This window comes from Mastigoproctus giganteus, chromosome 11 (assembly GCF_048544385.1).
Source record: "Mastigoproctus giganteus isolate SK-2022 chromosome 11, ASM4854438v1, whole genome shotgun sequence".
NCBI classification, from domain to species: Eukaryota; Metazoa; Arthropoda; class Arachnida; order Uropygi; family Thelyphonidae; genus Mastigoproctus; species Mastigoproctus giganteus.
The window spans coordinates 171,168,815-171,188,211 of record NC_143585.1 but is presented as its reverse complement, the minus strand read 5'-3'; the positions used below and the strand labels follow the sequence as shown (position 1 = coordinate 171,188,211).

The following is a 19,397-nucleotide window of genomic DNA, read 5'->3' as shown; positions in this document are numbered from 1 at the left end:
CATGAGGTTTGGAAGACTGCAAGTGGAAATGGACATCGTTGAGCTTGGAATTGAGACCACGTATATTTGTGAAATGAATTAGGAAGTGCTTGGGAGGTTTAGATCTTTTCGCAGATAAGCTTGATCTATTATTTTGACAATTCATGGTGTATTCAATAGTAAGAAAAAGTGGATGGGACATGCTGTATGAAGTAATGAAATTTTTGGATATGGCGTACATGTGGTAAGAATATACCCAGATCCTTGACATAACGTGGCCTCGACAATGCCCCCCGCCTACACACTACTCGGACTCCCTCCAGTCACTATCTGGCAGAGTAGAGGTAACAAGATTATACACTAGCTGATCCGGAAGCCTCCTAGAGAGTTACCAATAGGTTTGGTCCGGTGTACTATCTAGCGGCCGGCCTGCGAACACCGTTTTAGAGCTGTACCCTCGAAATGTAAGGAATATTGGATCTCGCCACGACATTCATCATAACCTCAAAAATCATCAATCATGCTGCATGATGAAGAGATAGGGAAGGGTTGGCCGGAACGTAGCTCTAGAGACTAAACATGGGTTCCACCACTTCAGAATATAAGTAATGCGAGAACATTTTCAATATGTGCACCATCTGCATCTAATTCTGACTTGTGTTATGGAACATGTCTTTGGAAATGTTCCATTTCATTAGAATTTTTTCCATTGATACATATGTTCACACATGCATATTCTGCTTGTTATCATTGCCATTCAGATGAAAATGGATTTTATCTACAATCCATTTTGCTTTGGGTAGCAGGATTTTTCTCCAAAAAATTATAAATGGTCCACAGAAGTTTTTGTTTTGCAAAGAGATTATTGCAGTGCTGGATTAAGGCATGGGCTAGCAGGACCTTATCCCAGGGCAGCATTCTTTAAGGAACACCAAATTTTACAAATCACGGAAAAAAAAATAATCCTTAGTTAAAGGGGGTTTCAAAAAATCTTTCTGCCTGGTGCGTAAAAATGCTCTTGTCCAGCACTGGATTATTGCACATCTTTTTGAGCAGTCTGGTATATTGATGACTCTTCTAATTGAAGTTGTTGAAGAATATGATTTACACATTTTCCAAGCTACTCTATTTATTGATTCTTTTCATTAAAAATTCACGTTGAAGTTGAGTAATGCTAGTAGTTTGCTAGAATACTTTCACCAAGAATATCTGCTCAGTTGATTATGTGATCTTGCTCATTATTGCTCTCATGCTAGTGATTAAGCTGATGTACATAATAAAGCAACAGTTGTTCTTGGTGACATGATTTTACCAAACTGCTAGTGAAGTTCAAGTTTGGCATGAATTTTGATTTGGAAAGCCTCTAGATTTTTAGGATGCCAAGCATGTTTGTATAAGTCATGAATTTCATTGAATACAAGGCTACCCAAAAATTATGATTATATATATATATAAAAAACAGAGGCTTTGGTTTTAATAATTTCTTGATTCTTAAAATTAAGAATCTCTGTTTATTAAGTTACAAGGAACTTAATACAAAGAGCCCAGTGATTTTGTTGTCATTGGATGTATTCGAACATCTTCCATAATAATGTCAAGCATCCCCTGTGTTTTTTTTTTGCAATCTCCATGATTAAATCTTTTTTTCTTTTATGTATTAATTTCATCTTTGGAAACAAATGCCACAGGGAGTAAGGTTTGGAGAGTTTTCTCAAGGGGGTGGGTGGTTGGTAGTCATTTTGGTTCTTGGCTGGATAGGCATGGAAATTTGCTACCCTTTGAATCATGACACAACTTGAACATTTGTCTTTTTTGATAAAGGATCTTTTTCAAAGACATGTTGAGTTTCTGAAGCTGCTTCACTGAGCTTAAAACAGACTTAACATGAAGTGAATAGTTGTGTTTTTTCAACTGTTCATTACAGGTCAAAAACAGAGTATATGTCTTCACTAAATAGCTTCATCAGTGTGACTAATGCAATGTATAATGGTTTATGATTAGGAAAACTGATGTGAAAGTATACACTATTACCAAATAGTGAGAGAGAAAGAAAGGGGGGGGAGCTCTTTTAAAGGATTAAGTACACTAAATTCTGAGGAGAATCTCTACTTTTTCTCAAGTGACATACATTTGGGAAAGTCAATTTAAATTGGAAAAAAATAATTGCAGAATAAATGTGAGAAAGTTTTTTCATTTATTCAAAGTAACTGATTGTTGGTGTGAACTCACACATAGTCTTGTGAGAGGTTACACCAACTCTCACAAGAGGCGATGGGAAGGTTATTTAAATTGTTTTAAAAGGAATTGGACAAATTCTTAAAAGAAATAGGCAAATGAAGTAAGCAAAGTAGATGAGATCCCCCATTACCACCTGAGTTTCATTTAGTCAAGATTAATACTATACATGTGCATGGAACTAGTAGAACAGAAACATCACTTAGTGCCGTCTTAATGCATACTTGTTTATTTGTTATTATTATTTTTTAATTTGCAGGTAAAAACTGTGAACTTAACTTACTTAAAAGTTCTTGCACCCCTCACATCTGTGGTGGAAATTCTCACTGTACTGAACTAAGTGGTGGTGGATTTAGGTGTAGCAATTGCAGCAGTGCTGCTTGGAGCAATGTTCTATGTCAGCTTTATTCAAGAAGCTTTACAAGAGGTTCATTTCTGACATTTCCAGGTCTCAGCCACCGTAACCATTTCAACATAAAGTTAAAGTGAGTAGTAGTATGTTTTTATTGACAAAAAAGATTGTTAAAGAAGAGAAAATTAGTTAAACACAAATTAGGGCATTTATGGCTTTTGGGAGAGCACACTCACATTTTTGTCCCATATAAGTTATAGTTAGAAAGGAATTGTACATTAGCAAAGAGATAATATAGAATTCAGCTTAAATTAATCCTTTAACTGTTATCAGCATAGGAAAGTGGCTTTCCCATAGTCTTTTCCCCCCCACCATTTAACCTACTGGTAGGACATCAGTAACTTTTTCATACTGTCTAACCATCATTGTTGAATTGGCTGTAACTCTCAGCTTGGAAATTGAAATACATAAATGCTCTTTTACCAGTTAAGAGTTTGAGATGCTCTTCCAGTTACTATATACCATTTTAAATTAAAATGTGGAACACTAAATGTAATGAAGTGTAGACAGGAATTAGTGATATTCGATAATGTCATTTTCTGTATTACTTGGATGAATCACCTGCCTTTAAAAAATTATTCTACAGAACTTAACAATTGGGAAGTTATTTGTTTTAAATAAGTTTTAATTATCTTTTATTAAATTTTAATTCTTAGTGCAGGAAAATAAAAGTTGGTTTGGTTATGAATTAATTATTCCTTTAATTAAAAAAATAGTACTGTATTAAGCTTCATAATAGATGTAATTCATTAATTAAATATCTGTTATATTTCATTTCAATCTAATTCAGCTTTATTAGACAGTTTTATCTCAATGTTCTGTTGATAAACACGACTCTCACATTTATTCTCAATACCCCCTTACTTTAGGCGCCTCCGTAGCCAGGTGGGAAGGAGCAGCAGTGCGTAGCACACGCTTCTTGATTAGACCGGGGTTCAAGCCCGTCACCACCAAATAAGGAGGATGCGGAAAGGTCAGGGAATGACCACCGCATATCCCGGAGCAATATGGCCTTAGTTGCTAATGCTCCTAAAAACCAAATAACAACAACAACAACAACCCCTTACTTTAAACTACTTAATAACAAGCAAGAGCACTGCAGCTCTTGATGGTTTTCAATTGAATTTCAAACTAGTTTGAGAAGGACCACATATATATGTTAGCATTAGCACATGATGCAAGAAAGCAAGCTTATATAGCATCATCCAAAACAAAAACACCCCCATTTCACTCATCCACCCACTTGTTTGTCTAGTTCTGCCTTGAATCTGTTTAAGTTATCAACTTCTACAAATTCTACAATGACAGATGGAAGTTTTAGCATTAGCATTAGTAGAAGCATATGATACAAGAAAGCAAGCTTATGCAAAAACTTCCATCTGTCATTGTAGAAGTTGATAACTTAAACAGCCAAAAAAAAAAAAAAAAAAACACTCCCATTTCACCCCTCCATTCGTTCTAAACACCTCCCCAGCTGATCCTTAAATTTATTTAGGCTATCAACTTCCACAACAAGGGATGAAAGTCTGTTCCACCAACCAACTACCTGCTGGCTAAAGGCAAATTTCCGCACATCTATCCTACATCTGTCTTTCCTCAATTTGAATTTATGCCCTCGCAGGTGATTATTCTGAGCAAGAGGAAGAATCCCATCAGCATTGAGCATGCTCAAACCATTCAAGGCTTTATACACCTCTATCAGATCACCTCACTGGTGCCTAGTCTCCAGACACTGTAATTTGCAAAACTTAAGCCTTTCTTCATAAGAGCAACCCTTTGTTCCATTCACTAATCTTGTTGCCCTTCTCTGTACTCGTTCCAGCAGCTCTACATCCTTCCTGAAATGAGGCCTCCAGACCTGTATACAGTACTAAAGGTGTGGCCTGACCATTGCCTTATACAAAGGAATAATTACCTCCTTATCCCTGCTAGAAAAAATTCCTCTATATCATTGACAAGACACCATGAGCTACTCTTGCGGCCCATCTGCACTGCTCAGAAAACTTCATATCTGCCTGCACAATTACCCCCAGGTCCTTCTCCTGTGCAGACCGTGAATCAGTCACAGTCACCTCACCCATCTTTATCTACTCACAGGAGACGAGTAGATAAAGATCCTCCTACGTGTACGAACTGCAACTCTTTTCTTACAATCAAACACATTCTCATTGATTGTACGCTATACACTGATGCCCGAAAAGCCTCATTTAGTATTCTACGAAATCTTCAAGAACCTTTAACACTTCGTCATATTATAGGCAATGATGCAAATCTTCAAGAATTTTTCTGCTTCCTCAAAGAGATACAGCTATATGACCGCATTTGATATGATTTCATAATCACAATGTCTGAACTCCATACCCTTGATAGGCGCAATATGGCCCTAGTAGCCTTTGCGCCAGAAATACCAATACCCCCAGGTCCTTTTCATTCTCTACCACTGTCAGTGTAGTATCACAGAGTTGATACATTGCTGTGGGGTTATTGTTTCCCATATGTAGTACTTTACATTTGTCGATGTTAAACTTCATTTGTCACAGCAATCAACCACCTGCTGTTTGTTCCACCAATCAACCACCTGCTGTCTAAATGAAAGAAATGTATTTATTTGTTGTCTTCATGTTGTCTTCATCCTATTTATGTGAACATAAATAGGATGAGTTTTATTTTATTTGAAATTTTTATTAATGGTGATACCAAACAAGAAAGGCCATCAAACCTTATGTTGCAATGTTCAGGGAATACATATGGAGGAAGATTATTATAAGAGAACAAAGGAATGAATGAAATCCTATATAACTAGATAAAATGGTTGGAGGGGCTAAAAAAAACAGCAATTTAGATATAATATTGATAAAAGCAAGGTATTGCATTTGTGCAAGAAGATAACATGGGATGATGGTACAGTAAAATATGAAGTTCTCTGTGCAGTGCAGAAACAGTGAAATTTTCTGATGCTGCTGTGGTTCACTGGGTTCTCAATATAGAGAAACTTTGAAAGTAGGATTATACATGTGCTTATTTCACTTTATAAAATAGTAAACCAGTAACATTTTGTACTACATACAGGTCTGGAAACCTCACTATAGGAAGAATGTTAATTTCTTAAATGGGTGTAGAGAAGAACAGCAAGGTTAGTCAGGGGCAAAAAAAAGGGGTACCTTATCAAGAAACACAGTTCTCTAAATTATACCAGCTGGAAACTAGGAATCTTCATGATGACTGAAATTGAATTGAATAATATATATTACTATTAGTAGAGGCATATGATGCAAGAAAGCAACCTTATACAGCATCAGCAAAAAAAAAATAATAAAAACTTCCCATTTCACTTTTCCATTCATTCCGATAGCTTACTAGTTCTTCCATGAATTTATTTAAGCTATCCACTTCAAAAACAACAGATGGAATGTGTTCCAGCAATAAACTATCCACTGGCTAAAGACAAAATTCTGCACATCTATTCTAAAACTATCTTTCCTCAGTTTGAGTTTATACCCCCCTCATTAGTGTCGTCTGAGCAAGAGGAAGACTCCCATCAGGACTGAGCATGCTCAATCCATTCAAATCTTTAAACACCTCAATCAGATAATCGCACAGGTGCCTGGTCTCCAAATGTTGCAGTTTGCAGAATTGAAGCTTTTTGTGGTAAGAGCACCCTTTGTTCCCCCTCACCAATCTCGTTGCCCTTCTCTGCACCCTTTTCAGCAGCTCGACGTCCTTCCAGAAATGAAGACCTGTATGCAGACCTGTATGCAGCATTAAAGATGTAGCATGACCGTTGCCTTATACAAAGGGGTAATCATCTCCTTATCCCTGCTAGCAAAGTTCTTACATATCATTGACAAAAGCCCATGAGCTGTCCTAAAGCCTGTCTGCACTGTTCAGAGAACTTCATATCTGATTACACAATTACCCCAAGTCTTTTTCACTCTCCACTGCCCTGAGTGTACTACCACATGGTCGATGTATTACTCTGGAGTTACTGCTATCCATATGCAGTACTTTGCATTTGTCAAAGTTAAATTTGTGTCATCTGCAGACTTGGACATTAAGCCAGATATGCTCAGAAAACGAATCAATATCGTTAATAAATACCAAAAACAACAATGGCCCCAGCACTGAAACTTGGGAGACTCCACTAATAACATTACTCCACCAAGGAAAGTGCCCATTGATAACTACACTGTCTACTCCCACTCAAACTGTCCTTTTATCCATAGCAGTGACTTTCTCTTAATGTCACTGCTTCAATTTGTATAGCAGGCTTTTATGTGCCACAGTATCAAAAGCTTTCATAAAATTCAAGTATATGATATCAAAATTATTCTTTGCATCCAATTCCTTTGTGACCACATCATACTATCCAATCAAATTTGTCAGACAAGGCTTCTCCTTAACAAACTCATGCTGTGTCTGAATTATAACTGCAGTCTTGTCTAGATGATCCTGCATCGCTTCCTTAACCAGTGACTCCATTATTTTCTCCCAGAATGGAAGTTAGACTAACAGGTCTATAATTACCTGTATCACCCTTTGATCCCCCTTTGTGAATTGGGGACACATTTGCACATCTCCAATCCATGGAGACCTCCCCTGAGTCCAAGGAAGCTTTCATAATTTTTGCTAAGGGTTTGCTAACTTCCTTTGCTGCCTCCTTTAATATAACTGGATGGATTCCATCCATCCCAGGCTTCCTTATGTTTAACCTCAACAATTTCTCCTCCACTTTGCTCTCAGTTATTACAAAATCACTTTGCTCCCTGTGAAAGTTTGATAAACTTCCAGCATTCCACTCCTTGAATAACTCCTTATTTTCTTTCTTTTTTTTTTTATGCGAACCCCAAACACGAGAGGTATTAGAACCTATAGTACTTAGTACCGTGCTTGGGTTGGAGGTTGAGAAGACAAAAGAAGATATTTGTTGACATTGGACTTGAACTTCTGTAGATTGTAATTTTCAGGAAATACGTATGAAGAAAGGTTGTTCCAGAAAACGGCAGTTGAATGAATAAATGAGAAAAATGAAAAGTTGGTTCTGTGGGTTTGAAGTTGGCTGGTAGCGGCACGTGTTCGGACTGTTTTGAAAGAGAGAGCGGGAATTATAGAAGCCAATTCAGAAGAACAGTGCCCGTGGAAGTATCTGTAGAAGAGGCATGCAGCAGAAACAGTACGTCTATGAGAAAGCGAGTGGAGAGACTCTGTTAGAGATGAATCATTAATTAACCTAACTGCCCTCTTCTGAATGGAATCAAGAAGCCTGAGAGAGGTTTTGGGGGCACCACCCCAGATGTGGGAACAATATTCCATGGCAGGGCGGATTTGCGATTTATACAGAGTGAGCAGTTTTTTGGAAGAAAAGTAACGCCGAGAGCAAAAGAGAAAACCAAGTTTTTTAGATGCAGAGGAAGCAATATTTGTAATGTGCTTGTGCCAAGAGAGATTAGAAGTCAGGGTAATCCCCAAAAGAGATATGTCATTTTGCCTAGAAATCGGAGTGTCACTAAAGATAAGCATAGGAGCAGAAGAATCCTTTTTGCGAGATATAAGACAAGACTGAGTTTTAGAAGGGTTGAAATGAACTAAGTTGTCTTTGCCCCACTGGAGAATTACCTGAAGATCGGCATTTAAGGAATTGGTAGCAGATTTTCGAGAAGTTGAAGCTGATTGAGCAGGACAAGGTTTCTCAAAATGGAAAGTGGAACGCAATGTGCTGTCATCAGCAAACTATGGATAGGATTTCCAGTCAATGGAAGAAGATCATTAATATACAAGAGGAAAAGAGTGGGGGAAAGAACTGAACCTTGGGGGGGGATACCGGCATTAGCGGAGAAGTTAGAAGACAGAGAGCCATCTACCATCACCCTCAGTGAGCGATCAGAGAGAAAACTGGATAACGAATTACTAAAAACAGTTGGCAAACCATAAGATGGAGGAAGCTTGTTTAGAAGACCTCTATGCCAAACACGATCAAAAGCCTTTGAGATGTCAAGAGCGACTACTTGTGTTTCACCGAACCTTTCCATTGAATTAGTCCATAAATGGGTAACATAAGCCAGAATATCACCAGTGGATCGACACTGACGGAATGCATACTGGCGATCGTTGATCAGACGGAAGGTTTCTAGGTAGTTTAAGAGTTGGCGGTTAATTGATGTCTCCATTACTTTAGAAAGAATAGAAGTAATTGCAATGGGACGATAATTGGATGGGAGGGATTTGTCACCCTTTTTAGGAACTGGCTGGATATGAGCAAATTTCCAAGCAGAAGGAAAAACACCTTTGGAATAAGAAAGGGAAAAAAGGTGGCAAAGAATAGGAGTAAGTTCATGAGCACAGTTTTTGAGAACAAGTGGAGAAATACCATCTGGACCTGGAGCTTTCTTAGCATCAAGATTCATCAAAATCCTTCTGATATCCTTTTGACGGAAGACCACAGGAGGCATTGAATGGAGTGTGTTGGGAATGGTGGGAGGTGTTTTACCAAGATCATTAATACATGAGCTGGAAGAAAAATGGGATGCTAGCAGGTCAGCTTTATCCTTGGCTGAAGTGACAACAGAAGTATCTGGTTTGGACGGAAGTGGAAGCAGAGATGGGCAAAAGTTACAGCCAATAGCTTTGGCAAGAGACCAGAATGCTCGGCTACCATTTGGGCAAGAAGCAAGTTTTCTACTCTTAGCCTGTTCAAAGTCTAGTTTGGACTGATTAATAACTGCTTTACAATTGTTGCGAGCTTTGGTTTAGGCAGAAAATGAAACTGAAGAATTAGAAACAAGCCAATTACGATATGCAACATTCTTCTCTTGAACAGCCTTAGCACATTTATTGGAAAACCAAGGTTTAGATAAAGGACGAGATTTTAAAGTGGAGTGTGGGATAAAGGATTCCATTCCTGCAAGAATAATTTCACTGACACGATCTGGGCAAACGTTGACATCAGAAGTTTTGAAACAGTAATCCAACCAATGAAAAGAAGAAAAGAAGTCTCACAGGTCATCCCATTTTGCATTCTTGTAATGCCAAACAACACGAGGTTGGGAATAGCCATGAGATAAAGGTTCCATTGGAGAAGAGACAATCACCAAGTTGTGATCTGAAGTGCCTAAAGGACCTCTCACTTCGACCGTGTACTTAGAAGGGTTGTTTGTGAGAAAAAGATCAAGCGTATTGGCTGTATGATTAAGATTGTCCGGTATTCTTGTAGGTAAATGAACAATCTGTGCAAGGTCAGTAATTGCAAAAGCCTCAGCATCTCGACCTGCTGGGTCGGTGTGACTAGAAAACGGAAGCCAGCTGGAGTTGTTAATATTAAAATCACCAAGGAAAATTACCTCACTGTTAGGAAAGTTTGACTGGAGAAAGTCAAGTTGCAAAGAGGAAGTCAAAGAGCTCCAAGTGATTAGTGGAGTTGGGAGAACGGTAGAGACAACAAATGAATTTGACACAATAAGATAGAGAAAATTTAAACCAGAGAAGATCAAAGAGAGGAGATTCCAAATTGCCAAGTCTCTGACAGGGAATATCAGAACTGACATATGCACAAGTAACACCTTTGAGGCGAAAGGAATCATACAGCGAATAATTTGTGCATCTGACATGAGCAGTAGTTGAATCAACTGATAACTGAGATTGTGTCAAAAAAAGTACATGGGGTTTGGCAGACTGCAAGTGGAAATGGACGTCGTTGAGATTAGAATTGAGACCACGTATATTAGTGAAATGAATTAGGAAGTGCTTGGATCTTTTCGCAGATAAGCTTGCTCTATTAGTTTGACAATTCATGGTGTATTCAATAGTAAGAAAAAGTGGGTAGGACATGCTGTATGAAGTAATGAAATTTTTGGATATGGCGTACACGTGGTAAGAATATACCCAGATCCTTGACTTAACGTGGCCTCCACAATGCTCCCCGCCTACACACTACTCAGACTCCCTCCAGTCACTATCTGGCAGAGTGATGGTAGGAAAATTATACACTAGCTGAACCGGAAGCCTCCTAGAGAGTTACCAGTAGGTTCAGTCCAGTGTACTAACTAGCGGCCGGCCTGCGAACACCGTTTTAGAGCTGTACCCTCGAAATGTAAGGAATATTGGATCTCGCCATGACGTTCATCTTAACCTCAAAAGTCATCAATCATACTGCATGATGAAAGAGATAGGGAAGGGTTGACCGGAACTTAGCTCTAGAGACTAAACATGGGTTCCACCACTTCAAGCCTCCAATAAGCAAAGTGGTGGTATTTCACCGGTTGATGAGAGAATCATCTACCACCTAGTACTGCCTGGTAACATAGAGGGGCAGCGTTCCTCCATGTGGTGTGGGCGCCACACCTCGACCCCTGCTTACGTTGGTTCACACCTGGGTGATCACCCACCGTGTACTTGTGAATGGAGGTTATACCCAGGATTACTAACAGTCCCACCATCGTGAAGGTGCAAGCAGAGGATTTGGCTGTCACAGACCGTCTGGACTTCGCCGAAATTGGGTCCACTTGACTTGAGTGTCACCCGAATATCAGTTCCATCAGCGTTTTAGACTCCCCGGTAGCAAGTACACTTGTCTGGCATATCTGAGAGAATGTCTGTGACAACCTCAAGGACCAAAGTACCATTTTGTAGATGCAAAATACACATTGTTTATCAGCTACCTGAGCATCATCATCAGCCATTTTCAATCCACTGCAGGATGAAGGCCTCTCCAGTAACTTTCCAGTTCCTTCTGTTTTGAGCACTGGCCATCCATTTACTACTCAAAAACTCATGAATTTCATCTATCCATCTCCGCCTTTGTCTTCCAGGTTTTCTTCTAGCTCCTCTTGGGTACCATTTTGTTATTTTCTTGGTCCATCTGTCATCATGTCTTCGAGCTATGTGTCCTGCCCAAGACCATTTTAGTTCTTTAGTTTTGATAAGAATGTCCTTTACTTGAGTTTGCTGCCTAATCCATGTGTTTCTCTTCTTATCTAACAGTCTGATTCCCAATATAATTCGTTCCATTCTTCGCTGTGTAGTTCTTAGCTTCTCTTCCATTCTTTTGGTGAGTGCCCAAGTTTCACTTCCATAAGTCATGGTGGGGAGTATACATTGATTCATTATTTTACGTTTCAGACAAACTGGGATATTGCTCTTCAGTGTGTGACTATATTTCCTGAATGCTATCCATCCAAAATTTATTCTTCTCTTGAGTTCCAGCCATTTATCATTATTACAGCTAATAACTTGTCCCAGATAAGTATATGACTCCACCTTTTCAATTACTGCTTCTTCAATCATTATTTCCCTTTCCGTGGCATACTTGTTCATCATTACTTTTGTTTTAGCCATATTCATCTTTAGTCCAAAATCCTTACTAACTGTGCATAACTGATTAAGATTTTCCTCTAATTCTTTGGAATCGTGGCTTATGACCACAATGTCATCTGCAAATCGTAAATGGTTTCGGTACTCTCCGTTCACATTGACTCCTTTCTGCGACGTCTAATCTTCTGAAAGCTTCCTCAAGGGCAGCAGTAAACAGCTTCGGAGATATTGTGTCTCCTTTTCGAACTCCTTTCTCGATTTTAAATTTGCTACTGTCTTTGTCTAGTCTAATAAAGGATGTAGCACTCTCATATATTTTCTTCAAAATCATAATATATGGAGTATCTATGCCTTGTCTTTCCAGTGCCCGAAACATTGCCTTATGCTGTATGGAGTCAAATGCCTTTTCATAATCCACAAATGCCAGGCATAATGGTGTTTTATATTCATTTGCTTTCTCCATTAGCTGTGATATTACGTGAAGGTGATCCATAGTTGAGAATCCTGTCCTAAAGCCAGCTTGCTCATTCGGTTGATTCTCATCAAGTATTCTTTCTAATCTGTTAGTAATGACCCTTGTGAACAACTTGTAGATTTGGGATAACAAGCTAATTGGTCTATAATTTCCAATTTCTGATTTATCTCCTTTCTTATGCAGCAAAACTATGATTGCATTATTCCACTGCTTAGGCATCACACCTTTTCTAATGCACTTTGTGAAGAGCCTTGCCAGTTTTTGTGTTATGTCTCTTCCTCCCAATTTTAACAACTCTACAGTAACTTCATCTTCCCCCGGGGCTTTCCGATTCTTCATTTTCTTCAATGCATGTTCTACCTCATCAGGAAGAATATCGGGTATGTCGTATGTGTTGCTACTTTGCAATCCATGTTCCCCACTGCTGGTATCATTCCCTCGCTCCTTGTATAATTCTCTATGGTAGTCTTCTGCTATTTGAATTATGCCTTCTCTGCTGTTTATAAGTACACCATCGCTATTCTTCAGTTTCAGTATCATTTGTCTTTCTGTATTACTGCTCATGGCTGCTGATTTCAATCCTTTGTTTTCCCTTAATGCTTGTTCTACTTTTCTTGTGTTAAATCTTTTTATGTCCTCTCTGAGTCTCTTTCTAATGGCTTTGCATAACTCAGTATACTCAATTTTCTCCCTGTCAGTGTTTTTCTTGCTCTTCATTTGTCGTCTTTGGTTCATCATGACAAGTGTTTCTTGACTAATTTTTTCTTCTTTGGATTTCTGTTTCCCTATAGGTTTCTTGGGCTTTATCACTTTCAGAAAGTTGTAATATTCCTCGTCGATATCTTGGTCCTGAGCAGTCTGCAGAAGCTCAAACTTGTTCTTAAGTTCCAGTACATCTGCTTTATCTCCTCCTCTGTTATTTCAAAGACCTTTGTATTATTTACTCGAGTCAGTTTTTTCCTTTCCTTTCCTACATCTATATCAAGTGTACATCTTACCATTCTGTGATCACTTCCAACATTTACCTTATTCAGGATGGTAACATCATTCACAATATATCTTCTGTTAGTGAGGATGAAGTCGATTTCATTAGTTGTTAATCCATTTGGACTCTTCCATGTCCACTTTCTGTTCACCCTTTTCTTGAAAAAGGTGTTCATTACTGACATTCCTTGAGATTCTGCAAATTCCACAAGTCTTTCACCTCTTTTATTTCTTTCACCAATTCCAAAATTTCCTATAGTTCCTCTTTCTGTGCTGTTTTGCCTTTTTCCAACCTTAGTATTGAAGTCCCCCATAATAATAGTGTAGTGGGTTTTCTGCTCATCTAGAAGACTCTCAATTTCAGTGTACATTTCTTCAACCTCTTCATCATCATGGCTCGATGTTGGTGCATAAATCATTATAATCTTTAGCTTGTACCTCTTAGAAATCTTGAGTATTAGTCTTGACACCCTTGGTGATGTACTTTTGAATTCCAAAATGTTGTTTTTAAAATCTTTATGGACCAGAAACCCAACTCCACCTTCACTCCTTTCACTGTTTCCATTGGTGTACAGCAGATTTCCACTTGATAAACTTATAAGTGATTCACCTGAGCATGATCATCAATCGTAAAACCATCTATGTTAAGTGGACCAATCTGATTCATCCCTTTCCTTCTAGAGTTTACATAAGTAAAGAAATCTTTGTTATTTTTCTTTGCATCCTTTTCAAAGATTTCTCATAATCTGCCTTCGCCTGCCTAACCTCCTTTGTTTGTTATTTGGTTTTTAGGAGCATTAGCAACTAAGGCCATATTGCTCTGGGGATATGCGGTGGTCATTAGCATTAGCATTAGCATTAGTAGAGGCATTTGATGCAAGAAAGCAAGCTTATGCAGCATCAGCCAAAAAAAAAAAAAAAAAAAAAAAGTAACATAAATAAATAAAAATAACCACTTCCACTTCACCCCTCTGTTCGTTCGAAATACCTGTCCAGCTGAGCCTTAAACTTATTTAGGCTATCAACTTCCACGACAAGGGATGGAAGTCTGTTCCACCCACCAACCACCCGCTGGCTAAAGGCAAATTTCCGCACATCTATCCTACATCTGTCTTTCCTCAATTTGAATTTATGCCCTCTCAGGTGATTTTTCTGAGCTAGAGGAAGAATCCCATCAGCATTGAGCATGCTCAAACCATTCAAGGCTTTGTACACCTCTATCAGATCACCCCGCTGGTGCCTAGTTTCCAGACACTGTAATTTGCAAAACTTAAGCCTTTCTTCGTAAGAGAACCCCTTTGTCCCATTCACCAATCTAGTTGCCCTTCTCTGTACTCGTTCCAGCAGCTCTACATCCTTCCTGAAATGAGGCCTCCAGGCCTGTATACAGTACTCTAGGTGTGGCCTGACCATTGCCTTATACAAGGGAATAATCACCTCCTTATCCCTGCTAGAAAAATTTCTATATATCATTGACAATACACCATGAGCTACTCTTGCAGCTCGTCTGCACTGCTCAGAGAACTTCATATCTGCCTGCACCACCACCCCCAGGTCCCTTTCATTCTCTACCACTGTCAGTGTAGTACCACAGAGTTGATACGTTGCTCTGGGGTTGCTGTTTCCCATATGTAGTACTTTACATTTGTCAATGTTAAACTTCATTTGCCACCTCGAAGCCCATCTGCTCAACCTTTCCAAATCCTGTTGCAGCAGCATAGTGTCAGTAGTGTCCTTGACAACCCTGCCAACCTTTGTATCGTCTGCAAACTTGGACATTAAGCCTGATATACCATCATCAATATCATTTATAAATACAGAAAACAATAAAGGCCCCAATACTGAACCCTGAGGGACTCCACTAATAACATTAGTCCACGATGAGCAGTGTCCATTGATTACCACTCTCTGTCTTCTCCCCCTCAACCACCCCTTTATCCATAGCAGCAACTTGCCTCCAATGCCACACTGCTCCAATTTGTGCAGCAGTCTTCCATGTGCAACAGTATCAAAAGCCTTTCTAAGATCCAAGTATATAATATCAAAGTTATTCCCTGCATCCAGTTCTTTTGTGACTGCATCATAGTATCCAATCAAATTGGTCAGGCAAGACTTCCCCTTAACAAAACCATGCTGTGTCCTAGCTATAACTGAAGTCTTGTCTAGTTGATCCTGCAGTGCTTCTTTCACCAGTGCCTCCATTAATTTTCCGGGAACAGAAGTTAAACTCACAGGTCTATAATTACTTGTGTCAGCCTTTGATCCCCCTTTGTGAATTGGGGTCACATTTGCACATCTCCAGTCAATGGGTACCTCCCCTGAGTCCAAGGAAGCTCTCATAATTATGGCTAAGGGTTTGCTTACCTCCTTTGCTGCCTCCTTTAATATAACTGGATAGATCCCATCCACCCCAGGTGCCTTTCTTGTGTTTATCTTCAACAATTTCTCCTCCACTTTGCTCTCAGTTATTACAAGATTCTCTAGCTTACTGCTAGAGTTGAATACACCTCTGGCATTCCCCTCGCTGAATAACTCCTCATGTGTGAATGTCGATGCAAAATATTCATTTAGTTTGTTAGCTACCCGAGCAGGGTCATCAACAGTTGACCCATCGATCTCAAGTGGACCAATCTGATTCATCCCCTTCCTTCTAGAGTTTACATAAGTAAAGAACTCTTTGCTGTTTTTCTTCGCATCCCTTGCCAAGGATCTCTCGTAATCTGCCTTCGCCTGCCTAACCTCCTTTGTAACTTGGTTACAGATCAACTTGTATCTATCATAGGCATCCGTGTCACGTGTTAATTTGTATGTATCCCATGCATTTTTCTTCTCTGCCATATGCCTCATTAGTTCATCTGACATCCATTTTAGCCTAAACCTTGAACAATATTTCTTAGTTGGTATGTAAAGCCTAGTAGCTTCCACGATAAGTTCTTTGAATGCTTCCCATTTTGAATTTGCTGTTGGCAATATCATCAGTTGATCCCACTGTATAGAATTTAAATACTGTCTCAGTCCATTGTAGTCGCCTTTACGAAAGCAATACCCCTTCCCTTTACCCCTAATGGTAGTTACCTCTTTGAGTAACTCCCACTTCAGCACACTGTGATCACTGCCACCAAGTGGTTCATTTATCTGCAGATTCTGAATGCATGAAGAATCACTACTGATAATCAAATCAAGAGTATTACTCCCTCTAGTTGCCTCCCGAACATGCTGATGTAGAAAACAATCATCCAATAAATCCACAAAAGCCTTGCTACTGTGTGAGTGACCAGCCCCCAAATTCCAGTCAATATCTGGGAAATTAAAATCCCCCATTATAAGACTCTCTGATTTACTGGCCCACTCTATTTCTCCGAACAGTTTCTTATTATACTCATCAGAGTCATTAGGCCTATAGCACACTCCTACTCTCAATTTTGATCTCCCAATGCTTATGTCACACCAAACTGACTCGACACTGCACTGTCCAGCGATGTCGACTGGCTTCACTTCCTTGGATTTTATGTGTTTCTTAATTAATAGCATAACCCCTCCTCCCTTCCTATCCTGTCTATCCTTTCTGTACACATTGTACTCCCCAAAAGTAAAGTGCAGCCATTATCAACCCACTGCAGGGTGGAAGCCTCCTCAACAATTCATGCTGAGGAAAATGGACCATAATCTGCCACGCTGGTCCAGTGCGGGTTGGCAGATCGACCGTATTCAGCAGGCAGGGGCTTGAACCCCGGTCTACTCAAAGAGCGTGTGCTACTGCACTCCCGCTCCTGCCCACTCGGCTACGGAGGCACCAAAAAAAGAAAGGTCATTCCCTGACCTTTCCGCATCCTCCATATTTATTGGTAATGGGCTTGAACCACGGTCTAATCAACAAACGACCTCCTTTGTAATTTAATTACAGACTAGCTTATATCTGCCATAGGCTTCTGTGTCGCCTGGTAATTTATATGCATCTCATGTATTTGTGGGCCTAAACCTTGAAAAGTATTTCTTAGTTGGTATGAAAAGCCTAGTACCCTCCAAGCTTAAGTTCCCATTTAGAGTTCACCGTTGGTAACGTTATCAGTTGATCCCACTGTATAGAATTTAAAAACTCTCTGAGACCACTGTAGTTACCTTTATGAAAGCAAAAGTCCTTCCCCTTACCCCTGATGGTAGTAACATCTTTAAGTAATTCCCACATCAGTACACTGTGATCAATGCCACCTAGTGGTTCCTTTATCTGCAGATTCTTAAAGCATGAAGAATCACTGCTGATAATCAAATCCAAGAGTATTATTCCCTCTGGTTGCCTCTTGAACATGTTGCTGTAAGTTATAAGTTATCTTAGAGCCCTCTACTTAAAAAAAACTCAGTATACTCAGAGCCATCTCTGCCATGGCATGGGTTTCAGATGGATACACTCTCCTGCACTTGTATTGTTCTGTCATCAGATCGCACCTAGACTATAGTGCAGTTGTCTATGACTCAGCTAGGAAAAGTTTGCTTACAAGGCTAAATATCATACAGCACGGTGCTTTTTGCACTGCTGTTGGGGAATTTCAAATGTCCCCGATCCAGTCTCTATATAGAGGCAAACAAACCTCCACTCCACCTCAGAAGGAAAATGTTATTCCTCACCTGCGCAGCCAGACTTAAAAGCCTTCCAGATCATCCCAATCAACCGCTACTCTTTAACTCCGAATCGATAGCGTTCTATAACAATAAACCCACTTAAAATAGACCCACCGTTATTAGACTACAAGAGTTGATTCACTGCTGGAATATACATTTTGAAAATGCATTCAAAGAAACTAAAATACCTGCTGTTCCCTGGACCACAAGCTTACCTTACTATGACATATGGCGTCTCCGTAGCCAGGTGGGAAGGAGCAGCAGTGCGTAGTACACGCTTCTTGATTAGACCGGGGTTCGAGCCTGTCACCACCAAATACGGAGGATGCGGAAAGGTCAGGGAATGACCACCGCATATCCCTGAGCAATATGGCCTTAGTTGCTAATGCTCCTAAAAACCAAATAACAAACAAACAAACTATGACATATTTTCAACATTAGGGGAAAAAGTCCCTGGAAAAGTGTAACATCAAACAACTACATGAAGGGTATGCTACTAGCAATGCGCAGAGCTGCTTAATATATACTGATGGCTCAAAATCAGATGCCACTGTAGGTGCTGCAGCAGTCTTTCCCTCTTTCACAGTGTCTGTATTTCTCTCTCTCTCGACTGAATAAAGTTCTGCAGTTATACTGCAGAACTTTATGCAATCTAGCTAACTATAGACAATATCAATATCCATCTCAACACCAATAGTTTAATATATACAGACTCCATGAGTGTGCTGTCTGCAATAAGTAATAAATTCTCAATCCCACATTACATAGTAAAAAAATCTGGTCTTATCTAAATCATTTATGGAATAGGAATCATACTGTAAGCTTCTGTTGGATTCCAGGGCATGCCGGCATTGCAAGTAACAAAACAGTGGACCAGGCAGCCAAACATCCAAACAGCACCTCACCTCCATCTTACCAAGTATCCTATATAGATTTACTAACACATATTTGACATATCTGTAGAGACCAGTGGTTAAACTTTTGGAAGACACCTATGAACAATAAATTATTTGGAATTAAATGTGAACCACAACTATGGAACTCCAGCTTCACGAGAAACAGTCACAAAGAGATAATACTGGTAAGATTATGCATAGAGCACAGACACCTGACCTACTTGTTCCTGCTCGTGGATGATGACCCTCCTATATGCACGCATTGTTCATCACAACTTTCAGTTCAACATATTCTCTTAGACTGTTCTTTTTATTCTCACATCAGAAATACTATCTTCTCTGCTCTGACACAAATGCAAGAATCCTTATCACTAAACCACCTGTTGGGAAATAATGCTAATCTGGATGAGCTCTTTGCCTATCTTAAACAAACCAGACTATATGAATATTTCTAATGTCAAATAAAGCAAATTTCCAGCATCAATCCAAATACTAG

The 19,397-nt window shown here is 39.4% G+C and overlaps 1 protein-coding gene across 1 annotated transcript in view; it reads left to right on the top strand.

The window, feature by feature from the left end:
- LOC150078573 (protocadherin-like wing polarity protein stan) overlaps positions 1 to 19,397 on the top strand; it is a 570,595-nt gene that overhangs the window by 137,368 nt on the left and 413,830 nt on the right. The window contains exon 7 of the mRNA XM_090384617.1: positions 2,474 to 2,699. Within this exon, the coding sequence (XP_090240743.1) occupies positions 2,474 to 2,699 (226 nt within the window). The remainder of the gene's footprint in view (positions 1 to 2,473; positions 2,700 to 19,397) is intronic.